At 36.1% G+C, this 27,904-nt stretch overlaps 1 protein-coding gene across 5 annotated transcripts in view; it reads left to right on the top strand.

The window, feature by feature from the left end:
- Positions 1-23,324, top strand: part of tab2 (TGF-beta activated kinase 1 (MAP3K7) binding protein 2) — a 182,110-nt gene extending 158,786 nt beyond the window's left edge. For 3 of the 5 annotated variants that reach the window (XM_039747561.1, XM_039747560.1, XM_039747562.1), the window contains 5 exons: positions 6,115-6,275; positions 6,391-6,484; positions 9,522-9,617; positions 14,064-14,165; positions 22,303-23,324. In XM_039747561.1, coding sequence (XP_039603495.1) covers positions 6,115-6,275; positions 6,391-6,484; positions 9,522-9,617; positions 14,064-14,165; positions 22,303-22,448 — 599 coding nt within the window. In that variant the 3' untranslated portion in view covers positions 22,449-23,324. Of the gene's footprint in view, positions 1-6,114; positions 6,276-6,390; positions 6,485-9,521; positions 9,618-14,063; positions 14,166-22,299 lie in introns of all 5 variants that reach the window. The other 2 variants (XM_039747563.1, XM_039747564.1) reach the window with 2 other exon arrangements.
- Positions 23,325-27,904: the final 4,580 nt, after the last annotated feature.

The following is a 27,904-nucleotide window of genomic DNA, read 5'->3' on the forward strand; positions in this document are numbered from 1 at the left end:
CAGTCAACAGGTCCCGCACAACATCAAAAGAGAGGGGCAGCTCATGGTATATATTTCTCAATATTATGTCTTTTCACCTGTTCTATTCTGTCCATTCATTGCTTCTCTGTTTTGAACTTTCTTTCCTTGGTTGTCTATATTTGAAACTACCACGTCTTTTTTCCTTTACCCATGAGAAAGCCCTAAGTTACAGTTACAGGGAGAAAACTAAACAAAGTTCTGACATTTTAACCCTTTTGGCTCTCAGAGTACCAGCACTTCTCACAATAGACTCCCTCACTCACCACCCAAGGATTCATCCTAAATTGCATTACCATCTCTGGATGTTAAAGAGGGACCCCCGTCCTACGATTAGAAATGATTTATAATCTACATTTGTGTCAGCATCTTAAACCACCCGCCCCCCCAAGAACATCCCCCGAAACAACGGCCATTTTAGAAGCCTCCAAAAAATGTTAATTATTTTTCGAACAAGTAGAAAAAACAACCTCAAAAGTTAAAATGCTCCATTCATGCATGGGCTGCCTAAATGCGCACCCTGTAAATGTCTCTACTGTTTGTAATATGTTAAAATATGACTGAGTGTTAGAACTTTATTGTCTGTTTATGGGTACGACAAAAAAACAAATTGTGAATATGCAACTGACGAAAAACACTAAAAGAAATGTTTGAGTGAGAAAAGTAAAAAAAAAAATTCAATTGTAAACATCAAATAATATTAATATACAGTATGCTATAGTAGGATATATATTAGTATATATCTATACTAATAAAAGTTCAAAGCCCTCAATAACTGACTAACTCATCACTAATTCTCCATCTTCCCGTGTAGGTAGAAGGCTGAAATTTGGCTGGCTCATTCCTTACAGCTTACTTACAAAAGTTAGGCAGGTTTCATTTCGAAATTCTCTGCGTAACAGTCATAACAGTCGACAACGTCGGCCACATTGAACTTTCTTATTTATGGCCCCATCTTCACGAAAATTGGTAGGCGGCTTCCCTGCGCTAACCGAAACCAATGCATGTACTTATTTCGGTGGTATGACGTCACTGTCGGCCGCCATATTGAACAAGCAAGAGCTGCAAAGAGCGCTGAACAGAAAACGCATTATACAATTGAGAAGGCAGCAAAAGAGTATGAAGCGAGTGACGCATACAAGCATATTCGTAAGTGCAGCTACTGCGGAAACAAAGATCAGTGTAAACCTTAAGTTTAAATTAAGTTCATAGACACGCTGGCGATTGTCATGCTTACGACGAATACAATATTCGCGAGATACAAGTTTAATGAGAAGACGCAGGGTATAAATGAGACTTTTGATCACTTTGTAACAGAGTTAAAATTGCTGTAACGGAGTTAAAATTGCTGGTGAAGGACTGTGCTTATGCAAACGAAGATGAGATGATCAGGGATAGAATAGTGTTTGGCACAAACTCATCAAAAGTGCGAGAGAAACTTTTTTACGTTCATAGACACGATGCCGCTAAATATTCGCAGGCAAATCCACAACTTAATACCGGGAATGCCTGTTGAACATTCACGAGTACCAATTTGGGCGGTGATCACTTCGATGAATGAAACCTGTTTTCTTTACAACAGTTGACAATGAAGATAAGATGGTCAGGGATAGACTAGACAAACACGGAATGTAACTTGAACACAACACTACCTCCAAACACAAACCTGATTGAAACAAATAATGATAATCAAATCCTTGATGACAGCAACACTCATAACAGTCACAAAACAATTACATTGACAATCATGTTACGTTACTTTTAAAATGTTTCCTTTTCTTTTTCATAACTTCTTAAACACACTACTTCTCCGCTGCGAAGCGCGGGTATTTTGCCGATTCTAAACCGTTTCTTTTAAATACTTGCAGAGTTTTACAATCACTACTCTTCATTTACTTACAGTTCCTTAATTACATAATCAGAATAATGGCCATTCATTTTTGCAGATGTAATTTAGGTGCAATAATGCTGAAAAACCCTTAGGGCGAATGGGGTTAACCCTTGATGAGTGTGTTATAAAGATGTTTTCTCGTGGCTGGTTGACATATCTGTGTTTCCTAGAACATTATTTCATTAACTGCAGTGCACATGTAGCAAAACAAACTGCTCATGATAAATTTGGCAGCCACACGATACTTTTCATAGCCTATTTGATTAAACTTTAGATGACTAAAAACCTTAGTTTCAAGACAATATTGACTAAATAAAATGTAAACAAATTAGGCATTTTAGGAATTTCTTCATCAGCAGAATTTAAGGAATATGCCGTCCTACTCATGGCTTTGGAAATAAGAGTGTCAGTGCGCCAAATTTTCAATATACTAAAATAATCTCTAGTGTCTGGCTCTTAAATTAATATCAACTTACTGTTGCTGTTGTCCCCAAAAATACAACATGCCTTTCTTATCTGATCTGACTGAACAATTAGCCCACTTAAGTTCCCTTTCCCAGAGAATAATTCTTCTTGGAAATTTCAACATTCATGTTGACATTCCAAAGTATAAACTGAGGAATGACTTCCTGTCCTTGCTGGACTGTTTTGATTTGGTGCAACATGTTGATTTTCCAACCCATTCCGGCAGTCAAAAATTGGACCTGACCTGCACCTGTGGCTTATCTGTCAGCAATACTTATAGCAGTGACTTGGGCCTCTCAGACCATAAAGTTGTGTTTCAAACGGTCTCATTACCTCTCCTAAATGTCAAATTTCTTTCAGAAACCTTAAAATATTTGTCCCCCTATCCTAGCTGGATCTATTTCTGATCTTTTTCTGTCTTCCCTCATTCCATCAGTGCTAGATAGTCTTGATGACAACTATAACTCAGCCCTTCATTAAGCACTAGATGAAGCAGCTCCTTTAAAATATAATGTTTCCTTTAAGCGTTCAGCTCCATGGTATAATTGAGTTAACGCTCTATGAAAGCAACTGGCTGGCACCTTGAGAGAATGTCACATAAGACCGGCCTCATTGTGCATATCCAGGTATTCTCTGACCATCAAAGAGCTTGCAGAGATGCACTAACTGCAGCCAAGAACACACATTATGGCAGAATAATAGAAAATGGCCATGATAACCCAAGGGTTTTGTTCTCTAGTTAATAAACTACTTCAGCCTGCATCTAGCTCAATTGCCTACTCTACTGAAGTCTGTGAAAAAATCTTGCACTTTTTCTGTAATAAAGTTAAAGATCGAAGTAATTCAACTAACATAAATCCATTATCCATTTATATCTATCCCTGTCTTCTCATTCTTTTCACCAGTCACAACTGCATTTGTTAATGACCTGCTTGTGTACTGGACCCAATCCCCACCACGCTTCATGCCATATTCCTGACTGTTACAAAAATAATAAATACATCCCTTGACACTGGCTTTATGCCAGACAGTTTTCAAATGTTAAAAATTTTTTGCATACTATGTCTCACTTTCCTTTTTAGTCAAAAGTTTTTGAGTGTATTGTAGCCTCCCAAATCACCAATTACTTAACTTCTAATCATCTGATGGAACCCTTTCAGTCTGGTTTCAGAGGGCAGCTCATTTGTGAAACTGCTCTGCTTTAGGTAACTAATGATTTCCTTATGGCCGCAGACTGGATAAACCAGCACATTAATTGTGTTAGACCTCAGTGCAGCATTTGACACTGTCAGACATGACATTCTACTGTCCAGAATGGAGAACATTCTGGGTATCTCTGGCACTGCTCTTCAGTGGTTTAAATCCTATCTGACTGATAAGCAAGAGTTTGTTAGTCTTGGCAACAATAGATTAATCTCAGCACCAGTCACACAACTCAGCTCTGATTTCTGCTCTTCTCTATCTATATGCTTCGCCTTGGCCATATTATTTGTAGCTTTGGACTGGGTTATCATTTTTATGCAGGTTTTACTCAACTGTATTTTAATGTTAAAAATAAAACTTCATCGGAGCTTTGTGAGGTCACAACTTGCCACAGTGAAAGTAAAACCTAGAACAAAACTCTTTACAATTAGATTGTACTCCTGCAAATTGGCACTAATGTACAGTCAGTCTTGACGATGATCTCATTAGACCTTCCTGTAATGCAAGGAATTTTGGTGTAATTTTTGATCCCTCCTTTTCTTGTTTCATCCACATAAGCCACATTAAGAAACTTCCACCTCCATAACATATCCGTTGTTCTCTCATTCCTCTCCTTTTCTAATGCTGAGAAACTTGTCCATGCTTTTGTCACATCCCACATCAATTATTGTAACTTCCTACTTGCAGTTGTCACTTCTAATCTTATATCATAGCTCCAGTTGATTCAAAACACTACTGCAAGAACGAACCCTTACATAGATCAGCAATAGCAAGTACATAACACCATTCTTCTTAGTCTTCACTGTCTTCCTGTGTCTTGCAGGATTGAATATAAAATTATATTAATAACTTACAAAGCTTTAAATGGCTTTGCACCAGACTGCATCATTGACCTTCTAAATCACTATACTCCTGTTCATCCACTAAGGTCCTCCATTTCTGGCAATCTTGTTGTACCTCACACTAATATAAACTCTGTGGGTGACAGGGCCTTCAGCTCTGTAGCACCCAGACTTTGTAATGATCTCCCTAAATTAATTAGATCAGCTGACTCCATTCATTCTTTAAAAACTTAAAATTTGTTCAAGAAGGCTTTTAATTTAACGTTCTGATGCTGCTTTCAGTTTACCTCTCTGTCCAGAGGCTCAGGATAATTTGTCTGTGTGTTATGTTACAAATTACATTATTTGTTCAGGCATTTCTTTTAGTATTGAATTTAGTATTTTACTCTTGTTTTCTTTTCTTTTATCCTATTTAATGCTTTGCATATCCTGTACTTATCTGCTTAGTGTTCTATACAGAAAATATTTGTATCCAATGTTACATACACCCTGCTGTTCTTTCTGAGTCTTGAGTGCCTTGAGCAGGGGAAAGGTGATATATAAATAAAAATGTATTATTATTATTAGCTTGTTTAGATTTTGTATCCCATAGGATTGCAAAGTTATGCTGTTCAGTACATGGTGTGTCCCCCTTTTTGGAAATATTTAGTGTCCCATTCTGGAAACATTTAATCAACATTTACTTAGAACCAGTGTTGCAGTTATTTGAAATATTTGTACTTTTTAGAGGGTTTTTTTTTTGTAAACATACACTATAACTCTGAAGCAATAAGTACAGAATTTATAACAATGAATGTGTAATTATGTGCTCATCTAGACCTTTACTTTCAAAATTGTTTTTCATGTCAGTCCTTGAAACAACCTCAAGACACAGTGAATGCTTACATTCTGTACAGCAGATTGTGGTTTTTGTTGAGCAGTTCAAATATGATGACAAAGACTCAGTGTGCTTTCATTTATATTGTTTGTTGTTTATTATTAATTTGATTCGTTGTTGGTGGTTCTTTAATGTACATAATATAAAAATATAAGAATTGTCTTGCACTTTACTCCTGAAATATAAGTCCCTATGTCTGAGTAAACGAGAAAGCCTAGGGAAGACCACTTCTGATTTTTTTACGTAATGGTACAATACTGGCTTTTAGTCCTTAACAGTTGCCCTAGTTTGGAATGATTTTCCAAAAGGAAGGTTACTGTTGTTATGTCTAATCACAAATATGCTTTAAGTAACTCGAATCAAAGGTGTTTGGTTCAGACAGTTTGTCTTTATTACATTTGTGCAATTTCATTCAGTAGATGCTCTTAAATATTTGATATGTACTAAACCTTGTCGTTAAGACCATGAAGTTTACTGTGAGTATACCTATTTTGTTTGAGACAACATTCTTGGATTCTTTTCTAATTTTATAGAAAGCTTTAAATCAAGTCATTACTTGCTTTTAAAAAACAACATACCCAGATTTGGTACTGTTATTAGCATTATAAAATGACACAAGCAAATTGATTTTGAGAAACATCACTCTAGTAGACTTTCATTTTAAAAAACATGATTGATAAGGAGTCCAGATGACTCTTTGGCTAGATGAAAGATTACATTAAAATGTGTTGCATGATATTGAGGATAACATTTTGTAACTAGTACAATCTTCAGTTTTCTTGCTATATGAGTGACATTATTTCTTAATACATCCGCAGCTTTGTTAATACATCAGAAAGCAAGAATGGAAAGGCTTTGGCACGAACTTGAGGTAAAGAAGAAAAAGTTGGAGAAACTCAAAGCAGAAGTAAATGAAATGGAGAATGACCTTAATCAGAGACGTCTTCAGAGATCCAACTCTGTCTCCCAGATTCCTTCTGTGAGTTGTGTCCAGTTTATAGTTATTCAAAAGGAAATCAGTTTGTATTTTTGAGAAATGGATTGTAATTATGAACCATTATTTATGATTAAACTCCCTGTTTTCATTTTCAAAGCTTGACGAAATGCAACAATTGAGGTGCAAAAACAGAATCTTGCAAATAGATATAGATTGCCTAACCAAAGAAATTGACCTGCTTCAAACAAGAGGTATGGCTTTATTTCATGTTCTTAGAGAATGCCTTTTTTTCATTTGCATGTTGAGTTAGCAAACTTTTAATTACTTAGTAAGTAATGAAAACAAAAAACAGTATCACAAGCAGTTTGAAGGAAATAGTACATACTGTGACCTAATAAATCACTGTTTTATGCTACTAATCGTAACAAAAATAGTGGAATAAACAAATGATGCCTTTTGTAGGATTAAAATTGACTTGAGTTAATGGTGCAGAAAATACAAAGAGAAATGATTAATCCCAAAAAGGTGCTTAAGAAAAACATGTAGAATCATAAGCCATTTGTATTGTGGAGGTTTATCAAAGTAGTTCATTTATTTGTGTTTCTTTTCATGCTTTTAGTAATAAATTGTGGAATTTATTAGAAAACTGTCAATTTTCAAAAGTTTGAAACATGATGTGTCTAAGAATACATAAAAATGTAAGTTAAATACATACATGAAATTATTTTACTGCCCACTCTGTTAACATTATGTTGTGAATGTTTTCCTTAAGGCCGGTTTGTAGTACACTCGTAACATGTACACACATACATGGCTGTAATGAGTTCCTAGCATTCTTTTGACATATCTTCTGAGCATGTCATCAGAAATGAACACAACATATGCGTGAGTTCCAATACAGGTAAAAAAAAATTGGTGGCATTTGTGTTCAAGTTTTGGTACGTGATATCAGCATCGTTTCCTGTTAACATGTGATGGCATGCTGTTATGCGTCTCCAACAAGGTAGATCTGCATTCTTTGATGTTCTGTTGAATGGTTCGATGCCGTAAAGCAAGTCGTGAAATCATGATGTGTATGACGTGATACATTTAAAAGTCTCACATACCATCTTTTTGCACCTTTGCAATAGCATCAGAATGCAAAGAATTTTTTATCTTTAACATTTTCATTCTATCAATTCACAACACAGCAAAACCAGTTGTTTTCTCACTGTGGTGATTTTTTGCACTGCCACCTGGTGGAATCTTCCAGATTTACTTAAAGTGCACATGCAAGTATATAGTCAGTACTACAGTCAGCCTTAGGCTTTTATCTCATATTACTAGAACTAAAAATGCTCATATTGGCTTTTGTATACAATTTCTGTAATTAATATTTGCATGATTTCAGTCTCAGGAAGTTAAAATTTGCTAAACCTGCCACTTCTGAAGGCTTCCAAGTATGAAATGAATAAATTATGATTTGGTCTAGTATTTCCTTAGTAGTTGTGGTCATATTTTTGGAACTGAATGTCAACTTACCTATGAAGCATTGTGCATTTAGGTCATATTGTACATGGCCACATACTACACTTTCCTGAGTTAAAACATACTGAATCAGAAAACAAAACTTATTTTTACATAAAACATCTAATGTGTAACGTCAGGCTTCACCCCTGCTCTGAACAGGTTTATAGATGTGTTTCATGATGGGTTTGTATCATAATGGCAACATGGCTCTGATGATAAGAGTGAAAATAAGTTATATTTATTTTGTGTAGACCTAGCTATAATGAAGCCTGGCAGTTTTAAATCAGCTGACTGTATTTCCCTCTTTAATTAGATTCATTTACCTAACTGGCAATTACTTTTTCACACCTTGCCAGTTGTTGTTGGTTAACTTTGCTCCTCAAATAATTAAATTAGTAAAAAATATTTTTTGTTCATTTAGATGTCTTTTTTCTAATTTGGTGAAATATCTGAAAGCATTTGGTGAAAGAAATCCATACAAATGGGGAAATTTGGAAGGGAAAAAATACTTTGTCATGTCGAGGTGTCAAAAATACAGTTCTAATGTATCTGGGGCAGATTGCAAGGTTCTGTTGTACATTGATGTTATATACATAGATTACAAATAAGAGAGAAGACAAGAAATCACTTAAAGGAATACCCCAATCAAAAACAATATTTTGTTAAAATGTTACTTACCCTGTATTATTATTTTTATTTATTTATTTATAGAGAGATCGCTGATAATTGTTCTCATATTTTCATGCAGAACGAGAGAATATAGGTTACATTATAATATTAAACTGACGGTCACCAATGCCTGTAAACAGATGATGATGTCAAAAATATACATGGGAGGAAAAAAAATACCTCATATTAACTTCTGTCACACAATCCATATTTCCATTACCAGATTAAATCCTCAAAATATACAAAAAGCATGCCTTTTTTGCTAAAATGTTGCTAACATATACTTCTGGAAAATAGGCATGCTTTGTAAACAGTATAACACATTCCCATAATTGTGTGCGTTCAAACTTAAGACAGGGCTCTTGAGCATTTTCCAGAAGTGTTTTTTTTTTTTTTAATATTTTAGTTGAAATACATGTTTCGGACATTGTGAGCAAACAAATTGATGACTATGCATGTGGATTATGCAACCCAGGTAACATGAGATATTTTTCATGGATGTTTCGTTATTGTTTGCGGTTGTCCTGAGTTGGTCACCTACTGTGAACATTGAATAATAAACTTTAAAAATATGTTCTCAGCCGTTACTATAAAGGACATGGCATAAGTAACATTTATACTAAATATTGCTTTTGAGTGGAGTATTCTTTTAAGCATAGTCCAAATCCAAATTCTGCAGTATGCCCTCATAAGCTTTTTTCCAAGTCCCCAGTATTCATTTAAAGCAATTGAGCTGATCCAGTGGTCTGAGGCACTAATGGAATCCATCTTGCTTCTTCTGCATCTGAGTTTATTAATCATCCAGAGTCTGTCTTTCTCCTAGAAAAAGCATGCTTACGGAAACTATGGGGTGTGATTTCGTCATAGATGCCCCCCATCTTAAAACTGCCTGGCCTCACTAACTATCTCTACAAGTTTGTAATATTGATTTTCCATATACAACCAGGTTACAAAGGGTCCTTACAAAACTTGGGTACTAATCCTACTAGGTTTTGTTTACTAATAAAACTATAGTATAGTTTATTAGAAGTAGGATTAGTTACAATTGTAATGCAAATAGCATTTGAGAACACTGTTACTTCTGCCTAATGTTTTTTATTCTGTTAATAGGTCCACACTTCAATCCCAGTGCTATTCACAACTTTTATGATAACATTGGATTTTTAGGTCCTGTTCCACCAAAACCCAAAGGTAGCACATCATTTGGTAAGTTGTTAAAAAATTGTTTTATGGTTGTTTTCACTGTCTTATTCAAGGATGTTTTTTGTTACTTTTCAAAGAAACATTTAAAGTGGAAATGGTGGTTAAAGTTCTTTCTCTACCTATGATATCATTCCCTGTGATGTGCGAACATTTCCGAGTTTGCTTCGCTGTAAGTTCCCCAAAATCTTGTAAATGTTTGCAATATTCACTTACCTTGGCAAACTGCATTAAAGGCAGTGGGGAAGGACTAACCAAACTAGATTTGACTGAATTATAATGGTGCAGTCATCTTTAAAGTGTCCCTGAGGGCTAGGGAAACGTCTATCAACTATACTAGACTGATTATTGTGGCCGAAAAGGTGACCTGAGCTATCCGGAAGCAGTGTCAACCACTGCACCACCATGTCTCTTTGATACCAAAGAAGAATGTGCGCAGTCTGTAATTCGCAATCATAGATTTCATCAAAACAAAAGAGGAAATGCTGAAATTTTAGTCAAAAGTCAGAAAAAAAATATGTAGGTCTTTTTAAAGGCTGAAAATTCAAAGTTGTGTGTCATGATTGAAACCGCTGGCTCATTCTGTTTTTTTGAAGTCCCACCGAAGATTCTTCCAACCATCTGTGCTGATGCTTTGTACTTTTTCTTCTATCAAAAAGATAGAAACATTTTGTAAATAGTAATAAACCTTTTGTTATTATTATATCATAGAGTCTCATGTGTTTGGGGGGTGGGGGTGTCAGGCTACTTCAAAGTTTTTTATCTGCACATGGTTAATTATTATGCATGCATAGGGCATGCACCTCTTTCTATTATACTGATGTGGCACTCAAAGTTCGACCTTCACATTAACGAAAAATCTTGAACAATCTTACTGGTTAATGACTCACAGCATTCCATTTATCAACTTGAGTTATGGTTTTAGTATCTTGGTTCTGGTAACTTCTGTTTGCTTGTTTTTAACATTTCTCAGTCAGATGGTTTTACTATCTAGTATTTAATAATGTCAGGCCCATTTAAAACCATCTTCACAGTTGCTCACAAAATCTGTTGACAGCTGGCAATTCAAAAATGTCAGCTGCAACCAAAGAAGTAGGTGTACCCACTCTATGCAGTGATCTAGCCAAGCACATTTGATATTTGCAGTTGATACAGTTAATATTTTCAAATCATAACTGTTCATTATAATATATTACAACTTCACAAGCAGAGATAACTTATTATTTATTATGCTCGCCCAATCCCGGGTTTGGTTTACCGGATATACAATTTAAAGAGATTGTTATTTTCATGGGAACTGTTACATATGCATTATTTTCACTTTTACTTTAAAACTTTTCTGAAAGCAATACTTGTCCTTTATTTCCGGTCCCAGGTGGTTAAATCTCTTTCTCGCAGGACGTATAACGCTGCTCATGTTGTGAATGGGGGGCTGAATGCACGTTAAGGAGTTGCAGTCGGATCATCTGCTGGCGGGCTAAGTTTTCTGCTTGTTGCGATTTGCGTCGATCATTTTAAAGCCTGAACAGCACCTGTCCTTTTGCCACTTTGCGTTTCTGCCGCTCACGTTGTGAATGGAGGGGGGAAGGAGGGTTTGGCTGAACGCACGCTAAGGAGAAGCGGTCGGACCATCTGCTGGCTTCCTCCTGCTGCTGCTGGAAAGCTGCATGTTCTGCTTGTCATTGTTTTAAGAGCTGGGAGCACACGATGTCTGTCTGCTAAAAGCATTCCAACAACTGCTTGGTTAGATGTCCGTGAACTTGTTTTAAATGTTGTCGCACTGCCTTGTCTCGTGTGACGTTAGTGTCTCTCGCAGGACGTCAAATTGCAATCTTTTGGCACCAAGTCTCATGTTTAAGGTCCCCGCGAGACGCTCCGTGGCCAATCTCTTTCATCTCATGGATCTGAGAAGATCAAGTCTCATCTCCCTGGTCTCCCTTGCACCAAGATTTTTTTTTATAGTAGAGAGATGTGTTTCATTATTGTGGCCAAAAAGGTGACCTGAACTGTGCCGCAACCACTGTGCCAACCCCGAGATTAAAGAAGAAAGAATGCAGTCAGAGACGCATAATCATATATTTCATCAAAAAAAAGCGTAAATGCCAGAATCGTAGTCAAAAGTCAGAAAAAATATGTAGGTCATTTAAAGGCATAAAATTCAAAGTGGTATGTCATGATTAAATCTGCGGGCTTGTTCTATTTTTGAAGTCGCACTAAAGGCTCTCTAAACTGTCTGTGCTTATGCTTTGCACTTTTTATTGTATCAAAGACATAGAAATGTCTTGTAAATAGTAATAGCATTGGGCTCCTTCACGGTTTGTTTTCACTCTTGCTGTGCAAGCATAGTGCACATGCCTTCTTCTATTATGTTAACATGGAACTCGAAGATCGACTTGCACATTTGGCTACAAGCACAGATAACTTGTCCCACAGAGTCTGTAATGCAAATGATCAGCATTATATACCCGAGGGGCAGTCCCATCAGTGTTGGCTGTTACAGCTCTGGAGGACATCACACTGGCCTTGCATAGCTTTATGGGGCACTGGTATTATTAAAAAAAAAAAAAAATTCTCCTAAACCAGCTAAATTATTAATTCAAAGAACAAGGGCTAACGCAGCAAATTAGCTGCAAGTAACGCTTTGGCAAAATTTGCTAGTGGACACTACTGATCCTACAACATGTGTAGAATTTTTTTTCTAGCAGATAGCAATGCTTTAGCATTGACATCAAGAATGATTAAATGTATTCACACTTGTGCACTACAGACCTGAATGGCAAAATATTTTAAGTTTATTTATAGAATATCATGAAATCGGTTGGGACTCGAATAAGACAGTGTTGTGTAGTGAAATCTGCATCTCCTGTGGTAGTTTATCAGATCTCTTAACAGTTCTTTTCACCTCCTTTTGATTGCTTAGGTCAAATGCATATTTTGCAATTCATACTTTTACAAACATAGCAGTTCAGTAATCGGAAGCTTGGTCTCTGTCAGATCAAATTATCGAGAGCACCTCTGCTCTTTGCTGTTCAAAGTGACTGCCCCTACTTTTAGTGCTGCCTTGTGACACTCCACATGCTGTCTAATTGTTCCCACCTAGTTTTAAGCAAACTTCACTCATGGTGGTCTCTAAACACGTCTGATGCAGTGAGACAACATGCATCCTAGTAAAATTTATTATTAGTACATAGTCACCACTCCACAAATTAAGCTAGTGTAGCTATCCAAAAATGAGTGAACAGACGGCACCAGGAGAAAAAATACAGACACCACCAGCTTTGCTATCTGCATCTTTAGATTGAATTGCAAGACAAGAATCATCCTTACTTGCATGAAGGTGGACAGGTGTTTTTTATTGAATAAAAGACAGGTTTTATCATCAGTGGATGATGGGGAGAGGCAGATCTTCAATTCAAATGCCCAGCATTGTAAGAGTGACGTCTCCCATGCTTACATTCTAGGTGGCCATTTTCATAACTGTTAATATTATTTTTGCAAAAAATGCACACATTTTTAATATTTTGACCATACAAATGGATACTAGACATGTGGATTATGCGATACAAGTTACATAAGATTTTTCTTTTTTCCCTGGACATTTTTCACATCCTTTGGCCAACATTGACCACTTATAAATACTATTGAGTTTGAATATTCAATATTTAATTTCCCCTTGAAAACACAAGATTAACATTTTTTTCACAGCCATGACTACAGCAACATTTTAAAAAAATATTGTATTTCTGTTAATATTAGTAGTAATCAAAAGAGCAATCTGGAGCTGGTATAAGACTTTTATAGACACATTTTGAAGGATGTGAAATATTGTCTACTTATTGTTATCAATAAAATCCTAGAAAATATTAAGATCATTTTTTGTCTGTTAGATAGCAGTTTATCCATAGGGTTGAGTTCCATGATATCATCTCCAGCATTTAAGACTGAAGAGAAGACTCAAAATTTCCAATAGCTGACAATCTGAGTTTTTCTTTTATTTCACAATCTTGTGCTGACTGAGAAATGCAGTGGCAAAACTCTGCTTTTAATTACGCCGGAGTTGCCTATAACATTGCTTGTTGGTGTAGAAAATTGTTTTCTCGTATTCAAGCCACAGTTTATCCAGTACCATAACTATTTTTATATTTGAATCCATTGTGAACAGTCATATAGATAGTCACAAAAGTTGCTTTAAATATGGTATTTCAGGACGGGTATGATATTAATTACAAATTAAAGCTCTATTTAATGCATTGAATGGTTACTGCCTACTTCTATCCTCATTAAATCATCTGTCCTATAAATTGATTTTTGTTTCTGTTTATACTGTTTTACTGTCATTTATAACTGTTGTGTTTGTGATTTTTGTACCACTGTACGATTTGCTATATGTGTATTGTGTCAGCCTGTTCTGTTCTATTTCTGCCGTCTCATCATTTCATTCATACTTGTCAGGCTCAAATTGTTTAGCCACTGTAGACAGGAGAGGAAGAAAAATTAATGTCACTTCAAAATTAAAGAAGGACTCCATCATCTTACCTACTGCTTTATTTAATGGTGGGTAACTTGACTTTCTCTGCATCTCTTACTTCTGTCTTTCTTGTATTAGCCAATAGTTTTTTATTTGACTTTGAATATTTATTGGGGTGAGTTCCACCACATTTAAATTAGTTCATTGTAGTGTTCTGTATATCAGTGAGGGAAAGAGAACCATGCAGATTTAGGACTTGGCAAATATTTTTCACAATATTTATATAACCAGAACACTAGAATCCCTGAAACCTACGAAAATATTCATAATGCCAGACCATGTTAATTTCCCTCGCACCTCATCAGCATCTTTGGCTTTACACATACTGTATGTCAATCAGCACAAACAGCCTGCTATCCCATCCCCCACTGACGCAGCTAAAGTGAGACACAAAATTCTCACAGCTGAAGTATCTTTATCTGGGAGTTAAGTATCTGTAATCGTATAGGGTAAACATACATACATTTTGTGTGTGTTCTGTATTTACAACGATCTGTGTCAGTGTAGGATGACATGAAATGCGAGGCAAGAAATGTTGAACACATAACTAAAACAAACTTTTTTCATGTTACAGTAATGACAAAATGTTGACGTGAAGTGTATAATGTTTGAAGACTGAAGTGCAAATATCAAACACTTTCACAAAAGGTATAACAAAACAAGAGCAGTTTTATTCAAGAATATAACTGAAGAAAAATAAATTATTCAATTTACATGTTGCTGTCAATGTGTAAAAACTTATGCCCAAATATCAACACAAAGCAGACATGTCCACTTGGCTGGTGCACAGGTAAGAACTGCTGTCTCATAATCAAGAGATTGCGGGTTTGATCTTGGGTCCTCCCTGCATTTATTTGAGTTGTGAGCTGGTATTATTATTACTATTATATAATAAAAACATACATGTGATTTGAGCGTGTTACACGAAACTCGCCTCTCCCTGTCTTAGTTGATGGCGTTTATTTCTATTCTTTTCACAAGAGCAGCAAAGACCAAAGTTGGTGCTATGGTTGATGCCTGTTCAGAACTATTTGATGTACCTGCCTGAAATCAAAGATGTCATGTCCCATGGCCACTATCACAGTATAGTATGGCATTTGCAATTTAATAACAAAGACACCTGTGCAGAACATGTGAGGGAAAAAAAAAAAAAAGATTTGGTGTGATCAGTGTTTTGAGTTCCTACCCAAGGCAACATATACCGTTAATAAGAAGCTGTTTCCAACCAAGGTCCGTTGTCCTTTCTTGCAATGCAGTCAAACAAGCCTGACAAATTTGGCATAAACTTTTGGATTGCAGCAGATTTAGAGACAAAGTACATGTGCAATGCCACTCCTTATTTAGGAAAATATCCCAGTCATCCCACGGGGGAAAGACATTCTGAGACACTGGTCATAAAGCTTATTGTTTCTGGACAAAGGCAGAGCCATAACAACAGACAACAGAACAAACAACTTCTTTACATAGCTTTTGTCACTTCAGTACATGAGCAATTCTCCACACTGGTGTTTAGATCTGGCAGTGCTGTGCTGTGCTGATGGTGTTTGCACCCAAAAAGAAGTCTGTCTGCATTCTTGGCACCAGGCATCATAATGTGGAGATTGGGCAAGATTGAAAAAAAAACATGTTCAAATGACAATTCACATTCAAATTACATAGCGTTTTCAAATAATGACAGTTTCATGCATGGATGTGTGTGTGCATACACAACAGAGAGCAAGAGTCAGAGACAGATTTGATGTCATTCAAGTGGTACTGGAATATAAAATAAATACTTTCGTAAAAGTATAATGAAACAAGTGTGCTTTTATTCAAGAATAAAACAATAAAAACTTCAAGTGACGACAAGATACCAAGAAGACATGATTCACCAGTGTTTGTGTGTCTGTTTATATTACTTCAGCAATATCCTTTTACAAATAGCAAACATTTACACCAGGTGTTACTGACTCGAATAAAATGTATGGTTTTTAATATATAATAGCAATAATAATAGCAGCTCACTACTCAAAATGGTAAATGTGGGGAGGAGCCAGAATCGAACTTGCAACCTCTTGATTATGAGACAGTAGTTCTTACCTGTGCACAAGCCAAACGGACATGTTTACTTTGTGTTGATTGATATTTGGGCTTTGGTTTTCACACATTGACAGCAACATGTAAAATATCTTCAGATAAATCTTTTAATGACTTCATTTACCTCAGTGGGAAATGGGATAGCAGGCTGCTTAATGCCAGTGCTGTTTGACACAAGGGAATTTAAGGTGGCCCGGCATTACAAATATATTCGTAGGCTTCAGGGATTCTAGTGTTAATAAAAAATAAATTGCTAGCTTCAAAGGAGCTTTTACCATTTTTCATATATAGGCTTATTATAACACTTAGACTTGTGTCATTGTATTAATCCGTATATCTTACAAAATAGATTTATAGACATTTTTAAAACACCTTTCCCTACCATGTAATATTATTTAGTCATTTCCTTTCTTAATTGTTCAAGGTGGTATACAGCGCCTCCAATTAGGCTTCAGTGTAGAAAAAGTAATGCCTGACCACTAGATAGCAACCTGATTTCTTTATCCCTTACAAATAAGTCCATGTTTGTAGTTATTCATTTATATTTTTTAGACTGGTACTTTCACAGTGTAAACTACTGAAAACATGACTGCATTTTAAACAACTAATTTAATAATATCTAAGAAGGGTAGTGGTGAGTTATTGAAGCTGTTTTTTCTTCACAGAAATAAGTGTATTAGATAATGATCATGATATGCCCTATTGTCTGCCAAGTTGACAGAAAAGGGTAAACCTCTTTAATTAAAACCTTGCGGTCACCAAATGCATTTTTAGTACAATGTCAGCAATCATTATTTCTCAAAATAGCTTGTTAAAACTGAAAAGAAACTGTTTGCCTGATTTCAGCAGATCGAACAAATAGTTACTAGGGTGAGATGAGTCTATGATGATTCTACTTGCTCTGGGCCTGCATATCCTGGTATAAATATCCTACAGAGATGGTACAGCAGATCTGGTGTAGCGTTCAGGCGCCCAGATCACTCTATAGTTCCTTAAAGTCCTGTACATAACTGTTCCCAAACCAGGAAGTGATGTTCTAAAACAAGGTGCTTTCTATAGCACCCGAGTAAAAAGTTCTTGGGATCACTAGAAACCCAAAACTTCCTCAGCTGTCTGAGATGGCTGGCACAAATGTGTCTGTCTTTGGATAAATATGGTAAATTAAAGGAATACTCCATTCAAAATATATTTTTTTAATCTGTTGTTTACCCCATGTAATTTGTAACGAAGGATGAGAAAAATTTATGTTCATGTTTTCTCAAAGAAGGGAAATAACGTAGCCTATGGTGATCAGCACTGAACAACAATATCAAAAACATCCAGGAAAATCCATCTAATATTACTCATATAGCATAATCCAATTCAGAAGCATGACTGAAGAAATTTTATCAAATAATACATGCATTTTGCAAGTTGTGAGTCTACGACTAGATCTGGGGTTGCCAACCCCAGTCCTGGAGGACCACCCTAGCTGCAGGTTTTCATTCTAACCCTTTTCTTAATGAATGACCTGTTTTTGCTGCTAATTAACTTCTTTTGAATTCATTTTAATTGACTTGCTCTTGAAGACTCAGACCCCTTGTTTTTTTACTTAGTTAGCAACCAAACAATAATGATATACAAAATGAGCCAAAACAACTGGTGTGCATCACACAATATCTGAAAATAAAGAAAGATGAAGGTCTCAGGAATGTTGATCTGCTCAGGTCCACAAAACATTTTAACAGTGGTCTTAGAAAAGAGGAAGTCAACAATTCTCAGAAATGTCTGCTATTGTACAATGAGAGCAGCAACAAGCCATGGAATTAAGAACGGGTTTAATTAACAACAAGAATCAGCGCCTCATTGTATCTTTTGTGAAGTATTCCACTGTTGGCAGCGTTATTCGAGTAATTCATTTACTTTTGAGGTTTAAAAGTGGCAGGTTGCTATAGGCGTACTGTCCGCTTTAATGAGGAACTGCTTAGGACTCCATTCATTCTGAGCAGTACATACAGTGGTGTGAAAAACTATTTGCCCCCTTCCTGATTTCTTATTCTTTTGCATGTTTGTCACACAAAATGTTTCTGATCATCAAACACATTTAACCATTAGTCAAATATAACACAAGTAAACACAAAATGCATTTTTTAAATGATGCTTTTATTATTTAGGGAGAAAAAATCCAAACCTACATGGCCCTGTGTGAAAAAGTAATTGCCCCGTGAACCTAATAACTGGTTGGGCCACCCTTAGCAGCAATAACTGCAATCAAGCGTTTGCGATAACTTGCAATGAGTCTTTTACAGCGCTCTGGAGGAATTTTGGCCCACTCATCTTTGCAGAATTGTTGTAACCGCCTTTTTAAGGTCATGCCATAGCATCTAAATTGGATTCAGGTCAGGACTTTGACTAGGCCACTCCAAAGTCTTCATTTTGTTTTTCTTCAGCCATTCAGAGGTGGATTTGCTCGTGTTTTTTTGGTAGATTTTTTGGTAGACAGTAGAATTCATGGTTCCATCTATCACAGCAAGCCTTCCAGGTCCTGAAGCAGCAAAACAACCCCAGACCATCGCACAACCACCGCCATATTTTACTGTTGGTATGGTGTTCTTTTTCTGAAATGCTGTGTTCCTTTTACGCCAGATGTAACGGGACATTTGCCTTCCAAAAAGTTCAACTTTTGTCTCATCAGTCCACAAGGTATTTTCCCAAAAGTCTTGGCAATCATTGAGATGTTTCTTAGCAAAATTGAGACGAGCCCTAATGTTCTTTTTGCTTAACAGTGGTTTGCGTCTTGGAAATCTGCCATGCAGGCCGTTTTTGCCCAGTCTCTTTCTTATGGTGTAGTCGTGAACACTGACCTTAATTGAGGCAAGTGAGGCCTGCAGTTCTTTAGACGTTGTCCTGGGGTCTTTTGTGACCTCTCGGATGAGTCGTCTCTGCGCTCTTGGGGTAATTTTGGTCGGCCGGCCACTCCTGGGAAGGTTCACCACTGTTCCATGTTTTTGCCATTTGTGGATAATGGTTCTCACTGTGGTTCGCTGGAGTCCCAAAGCTTTAGAAATGGTTTTATAACCTTTACCAGACTGATAGATCTCAATTACTTCTGTTCTCATTTGTTCCTGAATTTCTTTGGATCTTGGCATGATGTCTAGCTTTTGAGGTGCTTTTGGCCTACTTCTCTGTGTCAGGCAGCTCCTTTTTAAGTGATTTCTTGATTGAAAGGGGTGTGGCAGTAATCAGGCCTGGGGGTGGCTACAGAAATTGAACTCAGGTGTGATACACCACAGTTAGGTTATTTTTAACAAGGGGGCAATTACTTTTTCACACAGGGCCATGTAGGTTTGGATTTTTTTTCTCCCTAAATAATAAAAAGCATCATTTAAAAACTGCATTTTGTGTTTACTTGTGTTATATTTGACTAATGGTTAAATGTGTTTGATGATCAGAAACATTTTGTGTGACAAACATGCAAAAGAATAAGAAATCAGGGGGCAAATAGTTTTTCACACCACTGTACATTGTGTTTTGGAACGTTTGCACTCTTTGCTAAAACTTTCTGTGTACTTAATTGTATATGCTGTAATCACATATATTAAACATTTATTAAATTAATTGTAACAGACTGCCACTGTGCTTACAATTTAAATTTGATAGATATGCCATTTATGAAATGTTTTTTGCTGTGAGTTTCTGAAGGTATTTTTGTTTGTGCCTCTTGCTCGTCTGTTTTCCAATTGTTCTGTGTGTTTTTATTTGAAGCATGTTCTCCTTTAATTAGCTCAAAATGACCATTTGAGTAGTCCTATTAAAATTAAGTAAATATTAGAATATAGTCAAAGGTTAATATTCTACATGCTTACAATGTGCATTTGAACTTTCTATTCTTTATTATATTTATGCTATTAATATTTTTACCTTTTTCCTCGTGATGCATATGTAAAACATGAAGTGCTTATGACTCTGTCTTTCTTAAAAGTTGCATATGAAAACTGAAACAAATGTGACACTTAATAATACAGCCCTTTACAAAAACTGGATTCTTGATTTGTACAAAGTGGATTGATCAAAGTGAGAGCAAAGCCAGGAATTCATAAGAAACCCAGTTAGAATCACTTACGATTATTTAAAAACATCAAATACAGTCATTAATACAGTGCCCTCCATAATGTTTGGACACATCTTTTCTTGATTTACACTTCTGCTCCAGAGTTTAAAATTACAAATCAAACAATTCCGATGTTATTAAAGGGCACATTGCAAGCTTTAATTTACTATAGGCGTTTGTATATATTTTGGTCACACCATGCAGAAATAACAGAAGATGTTTGTAATTATTTAGGTGTGTTTTGTTAGTTCATTAGTGCAGGCATGAGATACCCAGACTTCCACCTACAGACTACTTTTGGAGTTTGTAGTTGCCGTTGTTCATCATGAGGGCAAGAGTTGTGCCAATAAAAGTAAAACAGGCCATTATGAACCTGAAAGACAAGAAAAAAAACAAAACATTAGAGACATTGGTAAAACCTTAAGATTACCTAAATCAACTGTCTGGAATATCATTAAGAAAGAACACACTGATGCTCAGTAATTGCAAAGGGACTGGCAGGCCAAGGAAGATCTCCATTGTTAATGACAAAAGAATTCTCTCTGTGGTAAAGAAAAACCCCCAAACGCCTGTCCAACAGATCAGAAACTACCTTCAGGAGGCAGATATGTAAGTGTCGGAGACTGCTTGCCACATACAACGTCTTGAGCAGAAATAGGAGCTCACACTGCAAGATGCAAACCAATAGTTGGCCACAAAAACAGGATAGCCAGATTACAGTTGGTGAAAAAGTACTTAAGACTCTGCAGAATTCTGGGGAAAGGTCTTTTGGGCAGACGAGGCAAAGATGAACCTGTATCAGAGTGATGGCAAGAGAAAAGTGTGTATATGAAAAGGAACTGCTCAAGATCCAAAGCATACCACCTCATCTGTTCAACATGGTGGTGGGACTGTTATGGCTTGGGGAATGTACGGCTGCTACAGGTACTGGCACACTTATCTTCATTGATGATGTACAGTCCCTTCCAAAAGTATTAGAATAGTAAGGCCAATTATTTTGCTTTTGCGGTGCACTAAAGACATTTTTATGAGATCAAAAGATGTACATAAGAAGAGAGATAAGAGTTTCAGCTTTTATTCCATAGTATTTACATCTAGATATGTTAAACAACTTGGAACATAGCACATTTTGTATGAAATCACCCAGTCTGACACAAGATTTACCATTGATAATGTAAATAGAGAACAGTTTTTGTGATGGTTGTTTTTTTATGTTTGTTTACACACTGGACTTAGATAATTTAACCACTGACCTTGAAGTAAAGCTTTTCATGTCACCATGGCCTGCACCGTTGTTGACACTTACTGTGCCTGACATAAATACAACAGTCACTGCTGATACAGAGAACTGCAAATGGGTGAAATGTGCATTAAGCCTTCAAAAACAACTTATGAACAGAGAGATCAAATGGTTACACATGGGCAGAGCTTATTTTTTGCCAAATTTTAGACATGTATTCTTTACCTGAACAGTATGCAGGTGGTGGACGAATAGTAAGAAAGGGTAAACAATTACTGTAGAGAAGAACTAAACAAACATTTTCAGTGTATGTGGATGTATATTATTTATTAATCCATTCTTATGTGTACACAGACTAAACAATATGCATGTTGTTAATTACTTATACATAAGTAATAAAATTTTTGTGCAAATGAAATTTTGAAGATAGATCTTCCTTAGAACCTAAGACCACCTTAGCCAACTTAATTTTTGTTTACTACCTCTAATGATGTTGACTTGCATGGAAATGGAAATCTGATCAAACAGTTTTAACATATTTGCATGTACATTTGATATGCTCAGGATAACAGTAATACTTGAATCTCCATAACTGGATGCACATTGTTTTTTAATTTCTTTAGAATTGTACAGTTTATTATTTTTGAAATGAATTTGAACAATTACGTAATAGAGCTGAACAAGAAGTATAGTCATAAATTTAGAAATCATCATGACATAAGCTGCGACTAAGATGAGGTATGTTTTTCTCCAGCAGAACAGAGATCAATTACCAAAGCACCAAAGACTGTACAGGACACAGAAGAGGATGAAGGTGCTCAGTGGAGCTGTACCGCCTGTACTTTCCTGAATCACCCAGCCTTGATCCGCTGTGAACAGTGCGAGTTTCCTCGGCATTTCTGAGCCAACAGGCACTTAAACCATTTTTTGGTTTCCTTTATCTATTTTGGTAGAGCAAAAGTCTCAAAGGAGTGGAATCTTTTTATGTTCTCCAATAAGATATGGACAGGGTGGGGTTCACATCCTTTTATAAAAATCTTTGGTAAGCTGTCCACTGAAGACTTGACTGGATAGTGTTTACAGTTAAAAGTGTACTTAAACCCATAAAGCTGATAATACCTCAACTTTTGGTTGACGGCAGTTAAGGAAACCAGTGCAGGACCAGGCTCTAAAACACATGTAAGAAATCAATTAAACTGTTCCTATGCTGCATCTACAGTCAATCTCAGTATTACCTACAAATCCCTTCTGTTTCAGCCAATGAAGTATGGTGCCGAGATATCCATCTAATTTTTTCCACAGTCCTGGAGCCAAGATTCCAGGAAGGAGATTCCACTGCTACACTACATAAAAATGGGAAAACTGCATTTTGGTTACTTTGACTATGTTAAATGTTTTTGACAAGATGAAAAAGGAAAGATTATTATCACTGGTACTATTTTTTTATGTCCCCTTTGTTGATTGTCTCCACACAGAATCACAACCTTTCACTCTAAAAATACAAATGAAAACTGCATGTTTTGTCTGATCATTACACATTGACAAATACCCCAACGCTTTTCTTAACTGTACATAGTTTTAGAGCCTGCTTTACGGTGACTTTTGATTTCTACACGCTGAGTTTATTGTATGTTTTGTATGTATAGTATAATAGACTTAATAACTAACTTTTCCGTTTTTAAACCAGTAAGCCTGATGATGTCCCTTTAAGCTTTTTTCCTTTATTTGTGAGAAGTGAAGCCTTAAATAAAAAAAGAAGAGCAATAAGGTTAAACTATGCAGGATCTTGCCTTTTCTGCTCTGTTTGATTGTACTTCCACTTGAGTTCTTCAGATAAAGCAAAGGTACAGTTAGGAAATAAATGTCTAATGGCTGTTTAAATGAAATTTCTTTAATTACATCAATCATTGTGTTTTACAAACAAAACTCTGTGCTTAACAGCTTGCGTTGTGGACTTTTATCCTCAGCCACCATGGTCATTGATGCATGTAAAATGTTGCACTATTAGTGTATGTCTGTTACTAGCTTGAACAGAGCATTGCATTATTTGCACTTGGCTCTCAAAAAGCTCATCATAGATGAGAACCACTAGGATTTATCCTTGTACTTCCCTGCTCATCATCACCCTTTCTGGAAAAGCTGAGGGGATCATTTTTATATTCTTCTTTTGGGCTATTAGTAAAAGGTGCATTGCTTGGTTTGCAAAGTCACAGAATTCTCCAACAATTGTTGTACATGTGAATCTTGTAGTGCCAGGCATCCTGCCACCACCCAATTTCTTATCAACTGAAGCAGAGAAAATGGTTCCAATTCAGAGTGCACCCGTTTAGAAGCTTCACCACACTTGTAGGCAAAGTGTCAACATCTGCTAAAGAGCTAGATGTTAAACCTTAAGGTGATGTGTACCAGTCACTTAACTCACTGTATGTAAACAGCTGTAATGTATGCCAGTGTTTTAAATCTCCATGGATAAAATAACTGTCTAGATATACAGCATTAATAAATACAAAAATTATGGTTCCACAATGTGGCCAAAAAGTTAAGGCTTTAAAAATTATGTGGAAACCTGTTTGCTTTAGTAAAAATCTCTTAACCTGCCTGTGCTCCAGTACTTGGAGGAAAAACAAATGATATAGTAAGTAACATACCAGGCACAGAGTTGCACAAATAAAAATGAGAGCGTTCTTTAAAAGCACTCTGTATTCTTGAACTTGTAGAAAGAATCTTTAAGACTTTCCAGATCAAATTTCTGACTTTATTTTCAAAGGAATTTAAATCCCATCAGTGATCTCCTGTATTTAAAGAGAGCTGTTACCCTGCTAAAGCATGGGGATAGCAAGCTACACAATGGCACTCGAAGAGGCAAGCACTTCAGATGCATAAACCCAATGGCATCAGACAGTCGCCTCCAAAGGTTTTATTACCATATGATCCAAGACTCTTGCAGGAAGACAGCTGATCCTGCTTTTTCTTAACTGTCTGTGTATTACTGGAGCACTGCACTTCAAATCACCTCAGGATGGTATCATCATAAAGGAGCACAGTTGGTGCCTTGATGTACTGGTAAATTGTCATTTAAAAAGCAGTATGGAAAATTGAACGGAGCTGTCCAGTCCCAGCAGCACATATCGTATGTTCTCGATTACAGGTGAAGTTAGCACTTCCATAGTTTGATATCCACTAAGTCTACAAATTACTGTTGGACAGTGTGACACTCTGATTCTGAATCAACTACTACATTTACCAAGAGGGCAGGCTAATGGTATGATTTTAAAAATGTAAATCTTACAACGAAACCAGATAATAAATTGCAGAGAGAGAAAAGATACTGGGATCTTTGTAAGAAACAATATACAAATCTGAGAAGTTGGGATTTTCAAAATCTTGTTGGTTTAGGAAACTATTGATGAAATGAATGCACAGTACAATCTCTAACCATCAAAAAGTTAAGAGATCTGGGTTTCTGGACTTTTGGGATTTTTTTGTGTTGTATCATGCACACATTGACCCAAATGGTAATCTTTTTTTTTTTTTTTGTTCATATTGTATGTTTGTTACTTCCATTTTGCAATTGAACATTTTTATCAATCAGAATTAAACTGTGGAACTACAGTAAGTGATAAACTACCTAAAGTCCACCATTAGTGGCAAATGTCACCTCAATTGGTTAAATGGCTGATCTTTTGCCAGGCATACTTTTGACACAAGCCTTAACGAGCAAAGGTGAATAACTTAGTAAAGCAGCTGCCTATGTGTTCATTTTACTTCTTGAGAATGATGACGGCTTACGTTTAAAGCAGACAGGCTACATTATAAAAGTGAGCAAACCGAGTCCTTGTCGATGATTTGTTAGTGAACTGCTGGGCAGGGACAACAACAAAAACATTTACTGTATTTATATAGCACATTTTCATACAAACAGTGTAGCTCAAAGTGCTTTCCAAAATGTTTAAGAGAAAGTTAAAAGAAAAGAAAAAAATGATTAGGTAAGAATACATAATTAACAAAGAAAAAATACATCTTATACTATGTTTTATAAGATTGTATACTGTATTGTGATATTTGATGTTTTCTAATATTACATGTAAATCCTGCAATGTCTGCATTTATTTATTTAAAGAAACTAGCCGTTCCCCACAGCTTTGCTCACTTAGTAGTGAAACAGGACATACAGTACTTTAAAAATCAGCTAAGCAGAGGTAAGGTACTCTCCAAAACGCAGAGATAGACTGACTCCCCACTGCTAACATCATGCTTCCCCCTTACCTTGGCCCGCAGCCTCTGTCTCGGATTAGCGAGAATAAATCACTCCTGCACACGTACTATGATTCTTAGTACGATGAGAGAAGTCGCAAAATCAACCAGAATATTCAAGCAAATCCTAGAAAAAAACACAATCTAAATCCGTTAAGTACTTCTCTCATTTGCTAGCTAAGCATTAGTTCTGCTCATGAAGAGCTGACATACAGACATTGTTTTATATATTGTGTGTGTATGTATATATATGTGTATATATATATATATATATTATATATATATATATATATATATATATGAGAGAGAGAGAATTCAGTTCTATTGATTTGAAAGAGACAATGGAAACATAAATTATATTTGAATAAGTATTTTAGGAGAAGTGAGTTTGCAAGCCTGTTATATATAATGGGAGAGGATAAAGTAAGTAAATCATTGGGTTACGGTGTGAGGAACCTTCAGAACTGGCTGACATTAATAGTGGTGTTCCACAGGGATCGGTGCTTGTGGATACAAGTTTATAAATGGTGCCAAACTAGGTGGATTGGCAGATAATCTAGAATATGTTGAACTATTACACAGGGACTTCGACAGCATACAGGCTTTAGGCAAATAAAATTTTATGTTGGTAAATGTAAAGTATTATACATAGGAAGTAAAAAGTCAGGTTTCAATACATAATGAGAGGTATGAAAATCAAAAGTACACCTTATTAGAAAGATTTAGGAGTCATAGTGGGCTCACTATCAATATCAACTCCCAGTGTTCAGAAGCTAACCAAATGTTAGGTTATATAACATTATGTGTGGAGTACAAGTCCAAGGAGGTTATTTTTCAGCCTTTCTAATGCACTGGTGAGGTCTCATCTTGAGTATTGTGTGCAGGTTTGGTCTCCAGGCTACAAAAAGGACACAGCAGTGCTAGAAAAGGTCCAGAGAAGAGCAACTAGACTGATTCCAGGGCTACAGGGGTTGAATTATGAGGAAAAAGATTAAAAGAGCTGAGCCTATACAGTTTAAGCAAAAGAAGATTAAGAGGTGGCACAATGGAACGGTTTAAAGTTATGAAGGGAATTAGTACAGTGGATCAAGATTATTTTAAAATGAGTTAATGAACATTGGGGGAGGTTTACACAAAGAATCATAGATAATTGGAATAAGATACAAAGTAGTGTGATAGACAGTTGGACTTTAGGGACTTTTGAAACTAAACTTGATGTTATTTTAGAAGAATTAAGTAGATAGGACTAGACAGTTTTTTTTTTTTTGACTAAATGGCCTGTTCTCGTCTAGATTAGTCTAATGTGAGCTAGTAATTAAAAGATTATCACTGTATCCTTGAACTGGATTTAGAACATGAATGGTTATAATGGGTATAAACTGTTAATGTTCATAAATTGTGTACATTTTAGTTTAAAAGCAAAAGTACAAAAATATTGACATTTTTTACAAGACGTTTTTATTACAGATCTTTGCCTTGGCTACCAATATTAGAAGAGTATACTGTTCTCACAAAAGCCGACAACTGAACAAACATCTAGGCTGAGTGCTTTGGACTTTTCATTGACTGTCGGAAATGTTAAGTGGATTCAGATTGTCATCTCTCATTGTAATTCCATCTCTGAAATGTACACGACTTATCAGTAAGCCTGTGGACCTGTTTGTAAACTGGTTCCATTTAAAAATATGTATCTTTTGCCCTGGACAAAGTACATCACCTCACAAGGATGCAGGTGAGTTTCCATCCATCCGTTATCCAACCTGCTATATCTGAACTACAGGGTCACGGTATTTGCATATCATAGCTTGATATGAGCAAATGCATAACTCCTTCAGTAGCACTGGATAGTAACTAATATCAGAACATGAAACACCAAATAAAAATGAACAACAAAATTCAAGGTACATGTAAGGAAACAATAAAAGGAATGAAAACACACAAGTGTTAGTAACTATAACATGGTGCCATCTTGAAACAGCTGGACAGAAGAGCTGAACTGAGACAAAGAATAAAATGTCTGTGCAAGTTAAATCATTGACTTACTTTTTAAAGAAAGGCTGCAGTGGAGTTAAAGGCTCCACCGCCCTGTAGGGTAAAGGGTTTGG

The sequence above is a fragment of the Polypterus senegalus genome, chromosome 3, assembly GCF_016835505.1.
Source record: "Polypterus senegalus isolate Bchr_013 chromosome 3, ASM1683550v1, whole genome shotgun sequence".
In the NCBI taxonomy this organism is placed as follows: domain Eukaryota; kingdom Metazoa; phylum Chordata; class Cladistia; order Polypteriformes; family Polypteridae; genus Polypterus; species Polypterus senegalus.